Source organism: Fusarium pseudograminearum, chromosome 1 (genome assembly GCF_000303195.2).
Source record: "Fusarium pseudograminearum CS3096 chromosome 1, whole genome shotgun sequence".
Lineage (NCBI taxonomy): Eukaryota > Fungi > Ascomycota > Sordariomycetes > Hypocreales > Nectriaceae > Fusarium > Fusarium pseudograminearum.
Genome location: NC_031951.1, coordinates 6,993,352 through 7,009,472, shown reverse-complemented (window position 1 = coordinate 7,009,472; position 16,121 = coordinate 6,993,352). Strand labels below are relative to the sequence as shown.

At 48.0% G+C, this 16,121-nt stretch overlaps 8 protein-coding genes across 8 annotated transcripts; 4 read left to right on the top strand and 4 right to left on the bottom strand.

Annotated features, from left to right (window-relative positions):
• Positions 1–109: 109 nt before the first annotated feature.
• Positions 110–975, top strand: FPSE_00542 (uncharacterized protein; the record flags this gene model as incomplete). The annotated part of the gene is made up of 3 exons (XM_009253662.1): positions 110–148; positions 200–454; positions 508–975. 3 exons carry the CDS (start codon positions 110–112, stop codon positions 973–975), a joined length of 762 nt encoding a protein of 253 aa, XP_009251937.1.
• Positions 976–1,519: 544 nt separating this feature from the next.
• FPSE_00541 (uncharacterized protein) lies at positions 1,520–2,698 on the top strand (the record flags this gene model as incomplete). The annotated part of the gene is made up of 1 exon (XM_009253661.1): positions 1,520–2,698. The coding sequence occupies one exon, from the start codon at positions 1,520–1,522 to the stop codon at positions 2,696–2,698; it is 1,179 nt and encodes a 392-aa protein (XP_009251936.1).
• A 125-nt stretch (positions 2,699–2,823) lies between these two features.
• FPSE_00540 (uncharacterized protein) lies at positions 2,824–4,560 on the bottom strand (the record flags this gene model as incomplete). Its single annotated transcript, XM_009253660.1, has 2 exons — positions 2,824–4,195; positions 4,247–4,560. The coding sequence occupies 2 exons, from the start codon at positions 4,558–4,560 to the stop codon at positions 2,824–2,826; spliced, it is 1,686 nt and encodes a 561-aa protein (XP_009251935.1).
• A 1,523-nt stretch (positions 4,561–6,083) lies between these two features.
• Positions 6,084–7,857, bottom strand: FPSE_00539 (uncharacterized protein; the record flags this gene model as incomplete). Its single annotated transcript, XM_009253659.1, has 3 exons — positions 6,084–6,587; positions 6,635–7,672; positions 7,726–7,857. The coding sequence occupies 3 exons, from the start codon at positions 7,855–7,857 to the stop codon at positions 6,084–6,086; spliced, it is 1,674 nt and encodes a 557-aa protein (XP_009251934.1).
• Positions 7,858–8,191: 334 nt separating this feature from the next.
• FPSE_00538 (uncharacterized protein) lies at positions 8,192–9,456 on the bottom strand (the record flags this gene model as incomplete). The annotated part of the gene is made up of 2 exons (XM_009253658.1): positions 8,192–8,636; positions 8,690–9,456. The coding sequence occupies 2 exons, from the start codon at positions 9,454–9,456 to the stop codon at positions 8,192–8,194; spliced, it is 1,212 nt and encodes a 403-aa protein (XP_009251933.1).
• A 1,053-nt stretch (positions 9,457–10,509) lies between these two features.
• On the top strand, positions 10,510–12,117 carry FPSE_00537 (uncharacterized protein; the record flags this gene model as incomplete). The annotated part of the gene is made up of 3 exons (XM_009253657.1): positions 10,510–10,688; positions 10,735–11,181; positions 11,229–12,117. The coding sequence occupies 3 exons, from the start codon at positions 10,510–10,512 to the stop codon at positions 12,115–12,117; spliced, it is 1,515 nt and encodes a 504-aa protein (XP_009251932.1).
• Positions 12,118–14,080: 1,963 nt separating this feature from the next.
• Positions 14,081–14,521, top strand: FPSE_00536 (uncharacterized protein; the record flags this gene model as incomplete). Its single annotated transcript, XM_009253656.1, has 1 exon — positions 14,081–14,521. One exon carries the CDS (start codon positions 14,081–14,083, stop codon positions 14,519–14,521), a length of 441 nt encoding a protein of 146 aa, XP_009251931.1.
• Positions 14,522–15,049: 528 nt separating this feature from the next.
• FPSE_00535 (uncharacterized protein) lies at positions 15,050–15,901 on the bottom strand (the record flags this gene model as incomplete). The annotated part of the gene is made up of 3 exons (XM_009253655.1): positions 15,050–15,549; positions 15,596–15,773; positions 15,827–15,901. The coding sequence occupies 3 exons, from the start codon at positions 15,899–15,901 to the stop codon at positions 15,050–15,052; spliced, it is 753 nt and encodes a 250-aa protein (XP_009251930.1).
• Positions 15,902–16,121: the final 220 nt, after the last annotated feature.

The following is a 16,121-nucleotide window of genomic DNA, read 5'->3' as shown; positions in this document are numbered from 1 at the left end:
CTATGGTTGTATTTGCCGAGAGAAAAACTGGTATAGATAGTGAAATAAATGCTTCAACAAGACTCACCAAATCTCTGTAGCAATCCAACTAACCATTCAATCAACCAACATGGCTCAGGAAAAGACACAAGACGTCAAAATTATCGTGGTATGTCCACTCCGACATCCATCTCATCACTATTGCTGACTGACTGCCTAGGCTGGTCTTCCACGCACTTCAACAACAAGTCTCAAAAAAGGCCTCGAGATTCTTGGTATCAGCCCATGCTTCCATCTCGGTGATCCTCCAGCTCCCATTGCACGCGTCAAGGAGAGTGCCCGCGTACTCGCTATCCAAGACCGCAATGAGAGACTCAAGGCACTCAAGAAGCTCTATGATGGCTTCGAGGCCGTCTTTGAGCCGCCTGCCAGCACATTGGTCGACGACATGCTGACAATCTACCCCAACGCAAAGGTAAGCATTAAGCTTCCCCGCTGATTGTAACCTACTTGCTGACGATCCCTCAGGTCATTCTATCTGTACGCAAAAATCCCCAGGTCTGGCTTGCTTCCTACCACGGATTGGGCATCGATCTGCGCTCCTCTTGGTATCGCATCCTCGGGTATTGGGTTCCTGGGGTAATCCATTCGAGCGATCTCTTCGTTGCCTGGGACAAGTTCTATTCTACAAAGTTTGGCCTAAAGCAGGTTCCCTGCGAGGAGCTGTACAATAAGCACAACCAGTGGGTACACGACATGGTGCCGCCTGGCCAACTCCTTGAGTACCAACCAAGCATGGGATGGGAGCCCTTGGCGGAATTCTTGGATAAACCTGTACCTGTGGGTCAGTCTTTTCCACGTGTGAACGAAGCTGCCTTTCTACGGAATGTCAAGAAGACTGCCATGGCTGTAGGATCAGTAATGTGGCTCTGTTTATTTGCCGGCTTGTATTTCGGCGCCTGCTTTGCTTGGCGCAAGTACGCTTACTTGTTATAGTTACATGTGTACTTAGTGTAATAATAAATTTTCCGTATTTCTGGCAAAGAAAATAAAAAAAGACTGCGCCTCTTATGCGCATTGTTTTATCAAGTACCGGTTGTGATTACCCACGTCTTTATCTGGGACGAACCATTTCTTTTTTTCCTTCACCTAATGCAGTTGGGCGGTTGATACACGGCAGGGATTAGGTAATCTAGTAATGCAAGCCACAAGGATACCCCTGGACTCTGCAGATCCTTCGGGTATCGTTCTAGTTTAGCGCTTATTCAAACTCCATCTCGGATGAAACACCATCATTCTACTCTGACGGTGAAGCAAAGACCATGGACAAGGCACCTCACTCCTGTTCCGTGCGTGCTTGACGCTTCAGGTGTGACATTTCGGGGTCTCACTTCATCAACTGCATCGTTCACTTGGCGAGCCGTGTTGGAAAATCACATTTGAATGCCCATCCCGTGCTGTGCTGACGAGACGAGACAAGTTATGACACAAGACAATTCTATTCTTTGAGGCTTGTTACTATCACCAACACACTACAACCATGACGGCTCAGACTGCTCTCTGCCTTGCGGCCACATCCCAGGCCCTGACTGCCTTTGCTCTCGGTTTCACAGCACCTGGAAACCTGGTTCGTCCAGCGATTGCCTTGGTCGTCGCTTGGCTCACCTGGATATTCAACCAGGCTATTGACGACGCCTTGCCAAGTCGCCTTCACATTGCCATGATCTCAACTGGCATGTGGATTCAGTTTCTAAAATCATTGGATGATTTGTGTCTCACCAAAGTGTCCTTTGGTGATGAGGAAACTACCGCCAAGAAATCACCCCCCACGTCTCGGTCTGCCATATCTCGGTTGCGTTTTGGTGTCAGCAACCTTTGGAATATGCGCGGTGTCGGCACAGCACACCAGATCTCCAAAATTCCGTCTTGGTCATCCTCTCCCGCAACACTATCTCACGTTCCGTCCCGTGGCCAAGAAATACTAAGACATGTCAAAAATGCCACCCTGAGCTACCTGGTCCTCGACGTATTCGCGAACCAACCACCACCAGACCTCGAGAACCTCATGTCACCCCGGAATGAGCTGCTCTTCACCCGATTGGGAGAAATTGACGCACATGAAGCCTTATTTCGTCTCGGTGCCGTCCTTGGCTTTTGGCTAAACACATTTTGTGTCATCCACCTCGTCAACAGCGTATTCTCTCTCGGGTACCTTATCTCGGGCCTCTACCCTGTCCGAATGTTACCTCCCGTTTGGGGACGCCTGTCGGATGTTTACACCATCAGGCGCTTCTGGGGCGACTTTTGGCATCAGACGCTGCGACGTCATCTCACCAGCATAAGTGATTTTCTCGTCCACGGCCTGCTTCACATGCCAAGGGGAACGCTTATTGCTCGGTACTGCAAGCTTATCATCAGCTTCTTCATTTCAGGAGCCCTGCATTATCCCGCTGACAGAGCTCTTGGCATTTCCGTTCAGGAGTCGAATGCCATCACTTACTTCCTCGTAACCGCTCTGGCGATAATGTGCGAGGACGGCGTGCAGCACATTTCAAAGGGGTTGGGAGGAAACAAGAGAAAGTATTTTGGTTATGTCTGGGTTGTTGCTTACATGTATTGGATGACTCCTTCGTGGGGGTATCCTGCCGCGAGGGTTGTACGACCTCAGGACCAAATGGTCTCGTACTCGGTGATTGGAAATCTCAAGAGTTCAGAGTGAGACACTTGTTTGTAATTCAAAGGCTAGCTTAGATGATTCAATTCATTGTGTATGTATCCTGATAAAAGTAAATTCCAATAAACTGCAAGTTTGACTAATTCCAAATGGTATTGAGTAACATAATCCTAAGCGCGCCATAACCGAACAACCATATCCCTATCAACTCTCGCAACACCCCTGGCTTCGTTGCCAACCTCTGGTCCTCTGTCAGACGTCTTACCGTTGTCATCCACGAATCGCAGGGGCTCTGCGTCAAAGTGTGCAAAGAACAGAGTCGCCGCTGCCAAGATCTCCTGCTTGGCGTAGTTACGTCCAGGGCACATGGCTACGCCGCCTCCGTAGGGGAAGTAGTTGCCTGCCGTAATACCAGCCGATCCTTTCTGGATGAACCTATCAGGCCAGAACTCCTCTGGTGGGTGGGCGCCCGATGACCATACCTCAGGGGCGCTGTGAGCCAGGTATGATGGTGCGAGGATGAGGTTTCCCTTCTTGAGCGTGTACCCATCGAGGTCAATAGACTCTCGAAGTTTGCGGACAACGAAAACAGATGATCTGAGACGCATACACTCAAGATACACTGAGTTGAGCAGTGGTAATTTCCTCACCTCCGCAATATCAATATTCTTGGTCTCCTTGTCGAAAACTGTGGCGACCTCCTCCTTGATCCTTTTGAAAATCTCTGGCCGGCGGAGAATTTCAATAATGATCCAAGATGTCATGGGGATAGCATTGGAGTTGATGCTCCAGATCAGACCCATCTGGAAAGATGCTCTTCCCTCTAGACTGAGTCCGTATTTTTCCATGGCCACCTCTCGCTCGCGGACAAGCCTGGAACCAAAGTTTGGCTCCCATTCAGGGTTCATCTCGCCAGCAGCTCGCCAGTCAAGATTTTGCCACGCATTCCTGAGGTAGGTTTTTGTAGTCTCAAGGCACTCGTCTCTAGCGTTCCAGCCCTTGCGGCACATAATCTTGGGGAGGCCGTAGAGAAGAGGCATGAAATCCACGTCGTACTCCCAAAAGACATCGGCAAAATTGGGATCCACTTCAAACACACCGTGACCAGCAAGAGCAATCGTAGAAGCTCTGAACATGTGTTTTCTCAGAAAATGGTCGATTCCAACCTCAATAGGTCCGTCAAGGGCAATAGTGCTGAGCTCGTTGTTCATCAAACCGACAAACAACTCTGTGAGACCAGACACTGCGCTGGACCCAATGAGATGGTGCTCGTAGAGTTCATGAAACTTTCGCCAAATGCGATCTTCCTCCCTGGTCTCTATCAGAGGGACTCTTGCGGAACCAGACTTGTCTGCTGAGCACAGAGCAACATCTCGTTCCGGGAGTCGCTTGACCTTGTGTGCGACCCGAAGAGCAAACTCTTCAAAAGTGAGTTCTTTAGAACATCGAAAGACATGTTGGACGCTTCTCGTTCCGTGAATGAGGTAGTAATGGTCAAGACCAAGACGCATTCGTATCGGTTCTCCACTGTCAAAGTTTTTACTGGTATCTGTTAGTCGTGAAAGGCAAATTGGATGATCGATAAAGACTTACACGATGGACCCAAAGAATCCATGGGGATTTCGGATCAAGCCAAGGGCTGAACCAAGTCCAGGTACTCCATAAGGAAGTGTCGAAGGCTCCTTTCCCTGATAGCGTCTGTTGGAAAGTCTCTGCAGAGAAAACCGAACAGTAGTGATGAAGTATGTTGAGAAAAGCAAAACCAGCAGAGAAAGGAAGATGTATGCTATGGGAGAGGTCTCGAGCCAGTGATTCATCTTCATGATTGTGGAATTGAGGTCGAAACTGAGCTTGGAGTTCAAGACGGACATGGTCTCTCTCAATGGCGGGACGCTAAAGAAGAGCATCTTTTTTCGTCAAAGTGATGGACGGGTATAGTGTAACAAAACTGTTTTAGTGCGACTCGAGCTTTCTTTTTCTTTCTTCGTCTTTGGCATGGAATATTAATTAACTACGCTATGCAAGGACTTGATTGACAGGTTGGAACGACCCCATAAATAGCGTGGGCTCCAAAACAAGCAAACTCCATGTTTGACCCAAACTTGGGCATAACCCCCATCCTGACAAGGCTGGTTTTTTCGGTACTATGACTCCCAAAGGTACGGGGACATGTGTACTTGCTGCACAGCCAGAGGAGCTTATCATGGACCGGGATCTAGTTTAGGTTGACGGATACCATTACCTCCTCTCGCTATACGCTTTTGTCAGCTCGGGGCAAGTCAAAATCCTACGAGGGGGCACGGGTCGTCGGCTAGAGCGACTTCCATATCCACATACCGACCGAGCCGTCGTCTAACCTGGATCTGATGCAGAGCAATGATAGGGTCTCATGGTCCGGGCCAGGTAAAGATGGTGTTCATGTCCATGCTTTGGGTTGTGTTCCATCATGCGCCCTTTGTCTTGGAGATACTCTCTTGGGTCTTGCCGCCGTCAGCTTCGTGTTCGTGATGTTTATCTAGACATCTAATACGGAAATACAAAGTCCTTCAACAAAAAGTGCAAATCCTATCATAGGCAGGTTTATCTTCAGCGACGTGACATGAACCTGGAGCAGCATGTCCAAAGTTGAGGGTTGCATGCAGATCATCCCGATCATCGACGCCCCCTCCCCCCTCTCTTGACGGGCATTTTATGTCATGTCTTACTCATCTCGACCTCTACCGCTAGTTGACCAATGCATGTGTTCTGGAGTAGAAAAACACCAATAAGTCCTTCAAGAGCCGGGCTTCCTTATGGGTGTTGAGACGGCCCGCAAGTTTGCTGACTGCGTATGTCACAACAGGGATGAACAAAAAGGACAGGGACAACAAATACCACACAGGGATAGATGACTTCTAAGGTCCTCCAATAATAAACATTATGAGTATCACTAGCAGGGCTGTGCTGCGAAAGGAAGGAAAGAAGAAACCTTGTTCAAAGCGTTTAGATTACAGTACAGCAATTCTAATTAGCCGTTGGGGCAAAAAAAGAACTCCTTGATAGTGGATCATGGAGACCTTCGAGAAAAGGATTAGATTAACGTAGGATGAGACACGTAGCCATTGTGGCGGGTCAAATGTTGGCTAGTTAGCTAGTCCAAGTCGTAGATCATGATATTACCCAGTTATGGACATGGAGGCTCATGATGACAGGACCCTGTCTGTGCAAAATAGAACAGTCAGAAGCAACTAACAGAGTCAGAAATTGATTGAGCGGATCCGTTTCGTGACGCGACAAACATTGTTGTATGCATGTAGTATAATAGAAACACTCCACAATGGCACCTCTCCCCTACCCAGTGGTACAGTAGCCGTAGTCTAGTCTCTCTCTGGCTTAGCCCTATCCACCATCTTTGGACCCTTGCCTTGGGCACACGCCCCCCCTGGTCAAACTAAGCCCTGTTCTCGGACCTCCGCACGCACCGCAACTTGATCTTCTCAGGGTGCTTTACCTTGAGCAGGAAATTGAAACTCGATTGCTTCGCCTCTTCCATGAGCGCCATTGACGCCGCAGTCTTGAGGTCTCCTTCACCGTCTGCATCCGGCTCCACGGTGTATTCCTTGAGAAGGCATGCAAGCACGGCCACGAATTCTACCTGTGAGAACTTTTTACCTGGGCACACGCGTGGGCCGGCGGCCCAAGGAAGGAAGGCCCCTGTGGGCATGACAGTCATCTTTTCGCCTTCGGTCTCATCCCGGGTGATCCAGCGGCTGGGGAGCCATTCCAGTGCGTTGTCGCCCCATGATGCGGATGATATGTGCAGTCCTGCAAGGTTGACGCCGATAAAGGTGTTCTTGGGTATCGTGTAAGAAGTACCGTCAACCTTGAGAATCTGGTCCACGAGGGTGGTCTTGGGGACTGCCCTTGCTGCACCAAATAATCGCAATGTCTCGTGCTGTACGTATTAGTAGGGTGTCAATTGGTGGGGGGCAGTTCACTTACCATGATGGCGAGGACGCGCTTCAATTGAGGGTAATAAGTTTCGTAGTCCAGGTCCTTCAGATCAACCCCTGCTGTGACTTGGTCGACCTCTTCAGCAGCCCATTTCTGCCATTCTGGGTTTGCCGCGAGGAGTACAGTTGCGTATGCCAAGGTGTTGGATGTAGTTTCGTGTCCGGCGAGATTGTAGCTGAACAGGTTGCCGTAAATCTCGGTATCAGTCAAGTGGCGGGCACCCTTGCCCTGCTTATTCTCATTCTCAGAAGCGCGCACCAGGATACTCATGAGATTATCCTGCTCCTCCGCACCGGCGTTCATGGCCTCGCGCTCCTCGGCGACCATCTCGGCCATGTACTGACGGAAGTTGATGACAGCGTCCTGGACTTTCTTGAACTTGGAGGGCAACATCCAGGTGGGGAGATTAAGGGTGGCTGTAAACACGGCGGTAAAGAGGTTTCCGAGGATCAGACTGAGGGCGTCGCGATAGCTGAGACTGTGGTTCTCCAATTCACTCTCGAGTCCGCTTCCGAACTTGTAGCTTCTGCCAAATCCAGCAGCTGTGAGGACGTGAAGAGCAAGCACCATGGTATCGCTCTGGGGATTGACGACACCCTTTGGGTTTGACGCCCACATGTTGAGCATGTCTGTGGCCTGTCGCTTGGACTCATCCCACACGAGCGCGCTGTTCCTCTCATTGAACGGCGGGGTGGTGATTCTTCGGTGTCGCACCCAGTCATCGCCCTCAGTAGTTACAACATTACGGCCAAAGATCTCAAGCGGCTTGTAAAGAGCTACAGCTTTAACAAAGTCCTTGCGTCGGCGACAAAGGTCATCAGATGCTTTGGCGTTGCCAGTAAAGACGCGGATCTGCTTAGGACTGACGATGATGAATGTATCACCAATGCGTTCCTGAAGACCATGGATCTGGCTGTAATTCCAGTCGCGACTGTTGTACTCGACGAAATTTCCCAGTCCAAAAGGCAGAACCTTTCGAAGCAGGGGTTCCAGCCAGCTGGAGCAGAGTAGATAAGGGACATTTGACTGTTGATCATCAGTATTGGCATCTCAAGGTAGCTGTCGCTCGCTTGACGTACAGGGTCAATAGGTGTGATGAGTACTGGAAGGCCGATCGCCTTGGCCTTTCTGTAGTTCCATAGCAGCTGTACAGTACAGAGGCCACTGTAACCCAGCAAGAGGACGCCGATGGCGTGAAAAGGTGTGATCATGATGCTGATCTGTATGTTGCGAATATGTATATGTTGTGAGAGGGTGAATGTACATTTGGATGGACGGTGCGATTTTTAAGTGCTTTGACCTGCCAAGTTACAGTGGGCGTCGCTAATTATAGAGCCTTATTTCCACTGTGCAGCACTAATTTGTCGGTTCCAGCGCTGCTATGGCCCTGTAATCAGTCTGCCCGCCTTATCTCTGTTGGACTTCCATATGAACACTTTATTTATCTTGGGTTTTACTCGTTTTTAGTGTGAGGCGGTTAAATATGAGAGACTCAATAATCATATTGGAGATATCCTATTTTAAATACAAAATCTCGTCTATAGTCTAAAAGCAGGTCATAACCTTGGCCATGGGCTTAAAGGCACTCAGTCTAAAGAGCTCAGTTTCAGGCGTCTGCTGAAGAATTACAGGGAACCATCTCACGGGGCCCGACCACGCCAGAAAACTAATAACCCAAAAGTATCCAACCAACTTTGCCAAAACCCTTGTAGTCTTGTACTTCCAGAGAGGAAGAAACATGTCCCCAAATGTATCCTCAAATACAAGTCCAATCAATTGCGTCGAGAAGAACTGAATGGCTCCCGATTTGGCTGCTGGTACGGCGCTTCCCATATCACTTGGGACATGTACAAGGCCCGACAGCGCAAACGCGAGGAGAATCTTGAGATATCTCGAAGCTAAACAGTAAGAATTGAGACGAAACACGTTCTTGACGATCCATGTCGCGGTACCTCGAAGGTTGTTCTGCAGGCCCTGGTGCCAAAATGTTCTACATCTGTCAGTTTGTGTAACGTCGGTTAGAGGGTGATGCTCGAAACTTACGACCAAAAGCGTCGAAGACAATACGAATCCGACAATTCCCCAAAGATCGGTCGCCAATCTTTGACTGCTTTGGGGTTCATAACGACCGAAGCGGCTGAGGCCAGCGAGTAACCACCCTGAATGAAGCAAAAGATTGACACAACAGTTGTGACGGTCGCAATGTAGCGAACCTGCAGCTCGTCCATGGTCACATCGCCAAGACGACGAAATACGGGTACGTAGACGGGCGCCATGTATCCCTTGTTCAGACTCAGCTGCGTCGTGATGCACAGCTTGTGAACAAAGTAGCAGAGCAGCACCTTTAACAGATTGATGCACACAAATGGCGTCGCAGTTGGGACATAGCTTGGATCACGAGAGTCAAAGTTGTGTATGCTCCTGATCTCCCACGCTGTACCCAGTCCTCTCATTGAAGACGCAACCTCTTGTCCAAACACATATCGCGAGCGGAACTCTTGGAACCTCGATCGGGCAGGTTGGTCCTTTTTTTCTCTGTCATCGGCGTATGCAATCTTGCGTACAATCATGCGCTCAAAGTATGTAAGTGAGATCTGAGGAAATGCGGATATGATGGCTCTCGAGACCCATCCCGGTGGTTCGATAAAGTCTTCAAATGAGGAAAGTGCCACAAAGGTAGAGATGAGAAAGAATACGAAACCAATTGGACGCAGAGCCGAATTGCTGGATGTGAAGCCTGCGATGTAGATAAAGAAGAACTGTTGGGCCGTCGATATGACGAGCGGGTGAAGATACAAACGGCAAGCCATTGTTATCGCTGACGTTGGGTTGGATGGATGGGCAGAGTAGTGGTTACACAGGACTTTGTCTGGAAGGTGGCAGCTTGGAGAGATGCAGCAACAGGGACATAAACGACAAAAGTCATCGCAGTCTGTTTGCCGTGTCTGATGAAACGCTGTGCCGTCCCATCCCGTCCTGCAGACACATTGCCATGGTAAACAATGGGTCAAAGGTCTCGACTACCGTTTCTAGCCTGACCGAGCTACCGATTCGAGTCTATTTTCTGAGATAAGCAGAAGCAAAGGCAAATGCAGATGCATTGAAACCCATCCTCAGTTGTCCATCCATGCTTCTTTGTTCGCATTGGCAGACTACGTAGTGGGATCGTGAGGGCTTAGAAAGAATTTGGTGTGGAGTTAGTGCGAGATCCTTCAATGCAACTATCACAACCCTTGGAACTGAACAACCGACGCTAACTCGACGCTTAGATAACCGACTGACCCCTGCCCTTTATCTATCCTCACGCCCTCTGGCGCAAATAACTCAATACAACTCCATTATCTTGATCCATGCTCACCTTACCACCCAGCATTTAGGCTCGGCGGAAGACGTCTTCCGCAGTGTACCGACGAGCCGTACCTATCGAGCTCGAATCCTTCCTTCTGGCTTCGGGTTAAATGAGAACGAACAATAATCTGCCGGCGACATCCCTGGTACTAACAACCTCAAGCGTGGGTGTGTCAGTCTGAGGCGCATAAAACAAGGGTGCGTGAATCCATCTACTTGCATCCATCGTGGCCCCAGCAAACTCCACCTACGAAATGGGACTCGAAACGGCTCCATCATGACAGCGCTTACTCTTTACTTTTCTTGGTCCTTGATTAGTTTGGACCAAAATTAGATCTTCGGCTGGGTAAATCCACTTCAGCTCAAGTTGAGTCTAGTCTTCTTCTCTGGTCTTTTCTCTACCTGATATTGGGCCTCACAGCAATCCCCTCGATAACACCCATAATATTGCATTGAAACAAGATTGCGTATCTCCTCAGAGTCTTGTGGTGTACTGCGTCAAGATATTCATCACAATGGGTGTGAACAATGCCACTCTTGGGCTGGTTTGCTGCGTTATCGTGGCCGTCGTCGCCTTGGCTACGCGCAAAGGACCAGACTCGAGAGAACCACCTTATGTCAAAGAAAGAGTACCATACTTCAGTCACATCTACGGACTCTTGAAGCATGGCCTTCGGTACTTCGATGTCGTCAGGTATGTATCTCATCAAAAATCGCCAAACAGCTGCTAAAAATACCAGCGCCCAGCAACCGCATCCTATCTTTACGATTGACATGTCAGGTCAGAAGAACTACATTGTGACATCCCCAGAACTCGTGCAGGCTGTTCAACGCAACACAACATCTCTGTCCTTCAGTCCAGCTATGATCCCTGCTTTCCGTCGAATGATGGGTTTCGACGAGGCAGGTATTGAACTGATCTTCCGTGATGCACACACAGAGAAGGGCATGTATGGTGAGATTCACCGGGTGCAAAAGGCTTCACTGCTACCTGGTACGGAATCTCTGGACGAGCTATGCACTATCATTCGTGGCAAGCTGTTGACCATTGTCAATGACATGCCTTCGAGTCAGACCATCGATCTGTACTCCTGGGTTCAAGATCTGTACATGAGAACCAACAATTCTGCCTGTTTTGGCGCCAAGGATCCTTTTACCCTGAACCCATCCCTTATTTCGACATTTTGGTGAGTAATCCGCAGCATCATAAGATTACAACAACTGACATGAACAGGCTGTGGGAAGCAAACATCAAAGTCCTTCTTCTTGGTATCCCCTGGTTCCTGAGTCCCCAAAAGTACTCGACTGCACAGAAGACTCGCAATGAGCTTGTCAATGCATTCACCGAGTACCTCGGCAACAACGGACAAGATACTGCATGCTCTTTCATTAAAGAGCTTTGTAATCTCGGTATCCGTCGAGGTTTGAGTACTGAGAACAATGCTCGTGCTCTGGTTGGCAGTATCCTAGCCATTGTCGGAAACACAATCCCCACTACCTTCTGGCTCCTTATCCAGATCTTCTCCAGACCTGACCTCCTGAAGGAGATCCGATCAGAGCTCGAGGCCACTCTCGAAGATCCCTCATCACGATCCGAAATCAGCCTCAACTACACAGTCATCCGAGAGAAGTGCCCTGTCCTCATGTCAACATATGAGGAAATCCTTCGCATGACAAGTGGTATCGCGACAGTGCGTTACACCAACGAGGATACCCTCATCCAAGATCGTTGGCTCCTCAAGAAGGGCGCCCAAGTGCAGATGCCCACAGCCTTTATCCACGCTGATCCCACGACCTGGGGCGCAGACGCAGAGGTATTTGACCACACAAGATTTCTCAAGTCAAAGGTCCTCACCAAGGAGCAAAAGGCTCGACGGGCTGCTGCTTTCAGACCTTTTGGTGGTGGCAACACGCTCTGCCCTGGTCGTCACTTTGCATCGTATGAAGTTCTTACCTTTGCGGGAAGTATTCTGTTGGGTTTTGATATGACTCCTACTACAGAGACATTCAATCTGCCCGAGATGGATAGATCTAAACTTCCTTTGACCTCGCTCAAGCCGGCGGGTGATATCAAGGTCAATCTCACAAGACGGAGTGGTTGGGAGAAGGTCCAATTCAAATAGTCGTGCAGGAGTGTCTGTATTTCAAAATGGATTAAACCCTTGCGCTAGGACTCATATATGTTTCTGATACCATATGATTATTTATTTTCTTACGTAAACTCTCTCTGTATACTGTGATACTCAGATACTCTATACCCAAGCTCGTTGATCTGTATTAATAATGTGCTCACATAAAGCTAATTAAACTAATAATTATATGCAAGTTCCCTACACAAATGAACCCTTCTACATATCTAACTCGACCATATATTCCAGACAAGTTTGTTTACTGGATAATCTTCTCTTTATCTAACTCTTCCAAAGATAGCAGAAGATAACAATTTAATTATAAGAAACATCGCGTTGCGCGAGGTCCAGACATAGAAGGTCTTTTGAAACCAGCCGTCGTTGAAATATGACATGGGTTGTACGACTTGGACTTTGCAACTTACTCACACATTCAACAAATCCGAGATACGGAAAGCAAATATGTCTACAAAATTAACCGATACATCAGCTGTTATTGTATATGATTCTCATCAAACTCTGGTGACACAACTCAACGTCAGAAACGTTCCAGTCTATCACCCATAATGATGAGTTGTCTCGGAGTGCTTCTTGCAACTTCTGTATACACGTACATTACCAAGTGCATGACTTTCTATCGATTCAGGAATCCATTTTATTGCAAAATACCAGCTAAATCATCCCAGACAAACTCGTATTGGACTCTCAGTGTCACCACAATTTCAAGACCATGTGACGGCGAGTCTTGCATCGTCACTGTAATTTGAGGCGCTATCTTTAGATGGATTTCTGCATGCAGGGCATATACAGCAGTGATGATTTGAAACGCATGAGCTGCAAGTCTATTTGTGTACCACACGTCGTTGCACAACTCATGGCTCACTGACGTGGTATATCAGCCAAGGCGGACTCGAGAGCTGCAAACTCTCAAGACAGCTCGTCTGTTACACATAGTCCAGCATTGGATCGCTACAATAAATATAATTGGTGTTCTTCTACAATTACCTGTCCTCTTTTAGTGACATATTTGCACTTTTTTTGTTACCCTGGTCTAGAATCTCGTCAAAGTACCTTACGTATTCTGATGCTTTGCCGTAAAAACAACACGTTTCTGACGTTCCACAGTTTGTCTTCATTCTTAGCTCAGGATTACGTCCATTTATGAATAGACTTTCCGGGCCTGTCGGCTGTTAACCTTAACCAATACTGTAAATTGGCGGGTATAGACATTGGTTTGGAAGCTCAGACTAGGATAAACCATGGCTAGATACTCAACGCTATTGAACGCCTCATGAAGCTGCACTGGGATAATTGGTCCTAGAGACTCACAAAATACACTTGAAGATCCAACCAGATGTAATGATTTAAAAATGCTGTAATGAATTTCATGTTTTTGTTGTTTGTTACATACCAAACATGACATAAGACGCATGCTTATGCTCTTCCGTGTCGCAACATAACGACAAAGGCGTCCGCCAACATTCCTTTTTTCACAGCAAATAACTGTTACTTTCAAGACCAATCGAAATACGAAGTCTACATTAAATTAATAATGATGTGTGACAAGACACACTAAGCTCGAAAGATGAGGCTGGTCTGGAATGGTCGGCAAAGATCATAGCGCCGCTTGCGGGAAAGCATGTCGTTTCTCCTGAAACGCGGTCCCTAAAATTGGACAAAGGCATGGATCTCTTGCTCAGCTAAGGCATTTTTGACTGTCTGTGAGTGGTGATCAAGACCCTGCGTCATTACGCTTGTCGCTATTGAAAGCCTCAACTCGTGGTTATACGAGGTGGCGTACAGCCGCTTGTCTCGTGGACTAACGTTTTTATTCAGCCGGATTCAGATTAATTAAGCTTAATGAAAGACTTATAAGGCCATCTTTCCCCGGATTATTGGACGCATCAGCAACAATTTCTCTATCCACTCTCATCTGTTTATTCATCACTTGACAAGCATGCTATTCCAAAACATCCTCTTCGCTGCTACCATCGGCCTCGCTGCGGCAGCCTCTCAGCCCACAGGCCAAGAATGTGGCCGCAAGGTCGCACCCTGCTCCAAAGACGCCGTCTGCAAACCTACCCTCGACAACTGCAAGGACATCAACAAGTGCCCCGGAACGTGCTACTTTAAGAACGAATACCAGTCATGTGGTGGCTTCCGTTCTAAGCCTCCACCACCCTGCAAGAAGAACACGCATTGTGTTGACGACCCTCGAACACCTGGTGACTGCGGTATGGCTTGCGACAAGCCTGGTATCTGTGCGCCCAAGAAGCTACAGAGTTGCGGTGGATTCCGGGGCCTGAGCTGTCCCAAGGGCCTATACTGCTACGACGATCCTAAGGATAAGTGTGATCCTAAGAAGGGCGGAGCTGATTGTCCTGGAATTTGTCTGTGAGCTTTTGTAGTTTAGCAAGTTTCGATGTTAGGGTATAGGACTTGATTAAATGAAGAGGTTCCCCATACTGTACAGAACAGCCAAGAAATCACTCGGAATAAGCCGAACAACGTGTCTCATGTGTGTGTAATTTGGGGAAACACAAGCTGAAACACCTGACATCAGCTCGTGAAGACGGGTGATCGACAAGCATGAAATGTACTCCGTAATATGTTTCAACGATAAAAGGTCAATTAATTCCAATTTATTATCTATAGCAAAACTCCAATCAATAACGCCCATCTCTTCATTTCTCATTCCAGCTGAGAGCTCCCCTTGTCTTTTGTTTCTTTAGTTGAAACGATGTTAGATGGCTTCCTGAAAAGGACCAACCAATCATGATGCGTAGCACAGACCTCCAAATGTCAATGCCATACATGTCATGTTTCAACAAGACGATCCCAAATTAATTGTCCAGTAAAACTCCAATTTAACAGCGACAATCCCATCCATCGCGTGGTACATGGTCCCTTGGACTCATGTGTAATTTTACACAAATTGCCACAGAGCAGCGACAACACCGGCAACCGCCAACAAGCCAGGGGTCGTGATAGATCCAGCATTGACCTCAGCGTCTGAAGACGAGGTTGCTGTCTCTCCGCTTCCCGTGACCGTACCAACAGATCCATCCTCATCTGTAGTAACAGATGCTCCCTCGGTGGTCGTAGCCTTGGCGAAGGTTGTCTCAGTCTTGGTCATGGTTGTTTCCGTGGTGCAAGTCTCTGGAGTATCTTGTGAAGTCTCTTGCGAAGTCTCAGATGGGACAGAAGTCTCGATGGAAGTCTCCTCAGCCTTGGAATCAGTCTTTTCAGCCTCGGTTGCGGTAGTCTGCACGGCTTCTGGAACAGTCGTCTCGGCTGCAGTAGTCTGCTTGGTCTCGTCGGTTGTGCTAGCAGGTGCCTCAACGGCAGTAGTCGCATCAATGGCAGTGGTTGCATCAGTCTTGGGAGCACCGTCTCCAGATCCAAGATCAATTGGTTTTCCGAGTTCTAAACCATGTCAGCCTTGTCTGCCATATTAAATCTCTAGACTTACTAGCACAGAGCTCATTTGCCCAAGTCATAGCAGCACTCGTATCTTTGCCGCAGCTTGTGTTGGCGCATTTTGAAAAGTTTTCCTGAAGTGTAGGCATAGTGCAGAAGCAGAGATAATTCGTGGCCTCCTTGCAGTCTGCTGGAGGGCTATTTGTGATGAGACCCTGGAAACAGTCGATCTATTGTTTTTATTAATATTATTTATGTACAGATGGATAAATAATTCACGTACAGCGCATGTAGTGTCAGCGGCCGTAGCGACTGAGGCCATCAAAAGGGCTAGTTGAGCGGCGGTGGGTTTTCTCATTGCGTTGGAGATAGCGGGTTTACTAGTTAAAAATTGATGGTAGAAATGTTGAAAAGGTTAGGTTGAGGTTAGGTTATATATGCAGGAAATCAAAGTGAAGTTAATCACATCTTTGTCTATAGTGGTGTGTTTCAAGATCATCTATGCGAGGCCCTGTCGGATCCTCTGTTTCATCCCTCAACCCCTGTCAGACCCCATGAAACATTCCATCTTTCGTAAA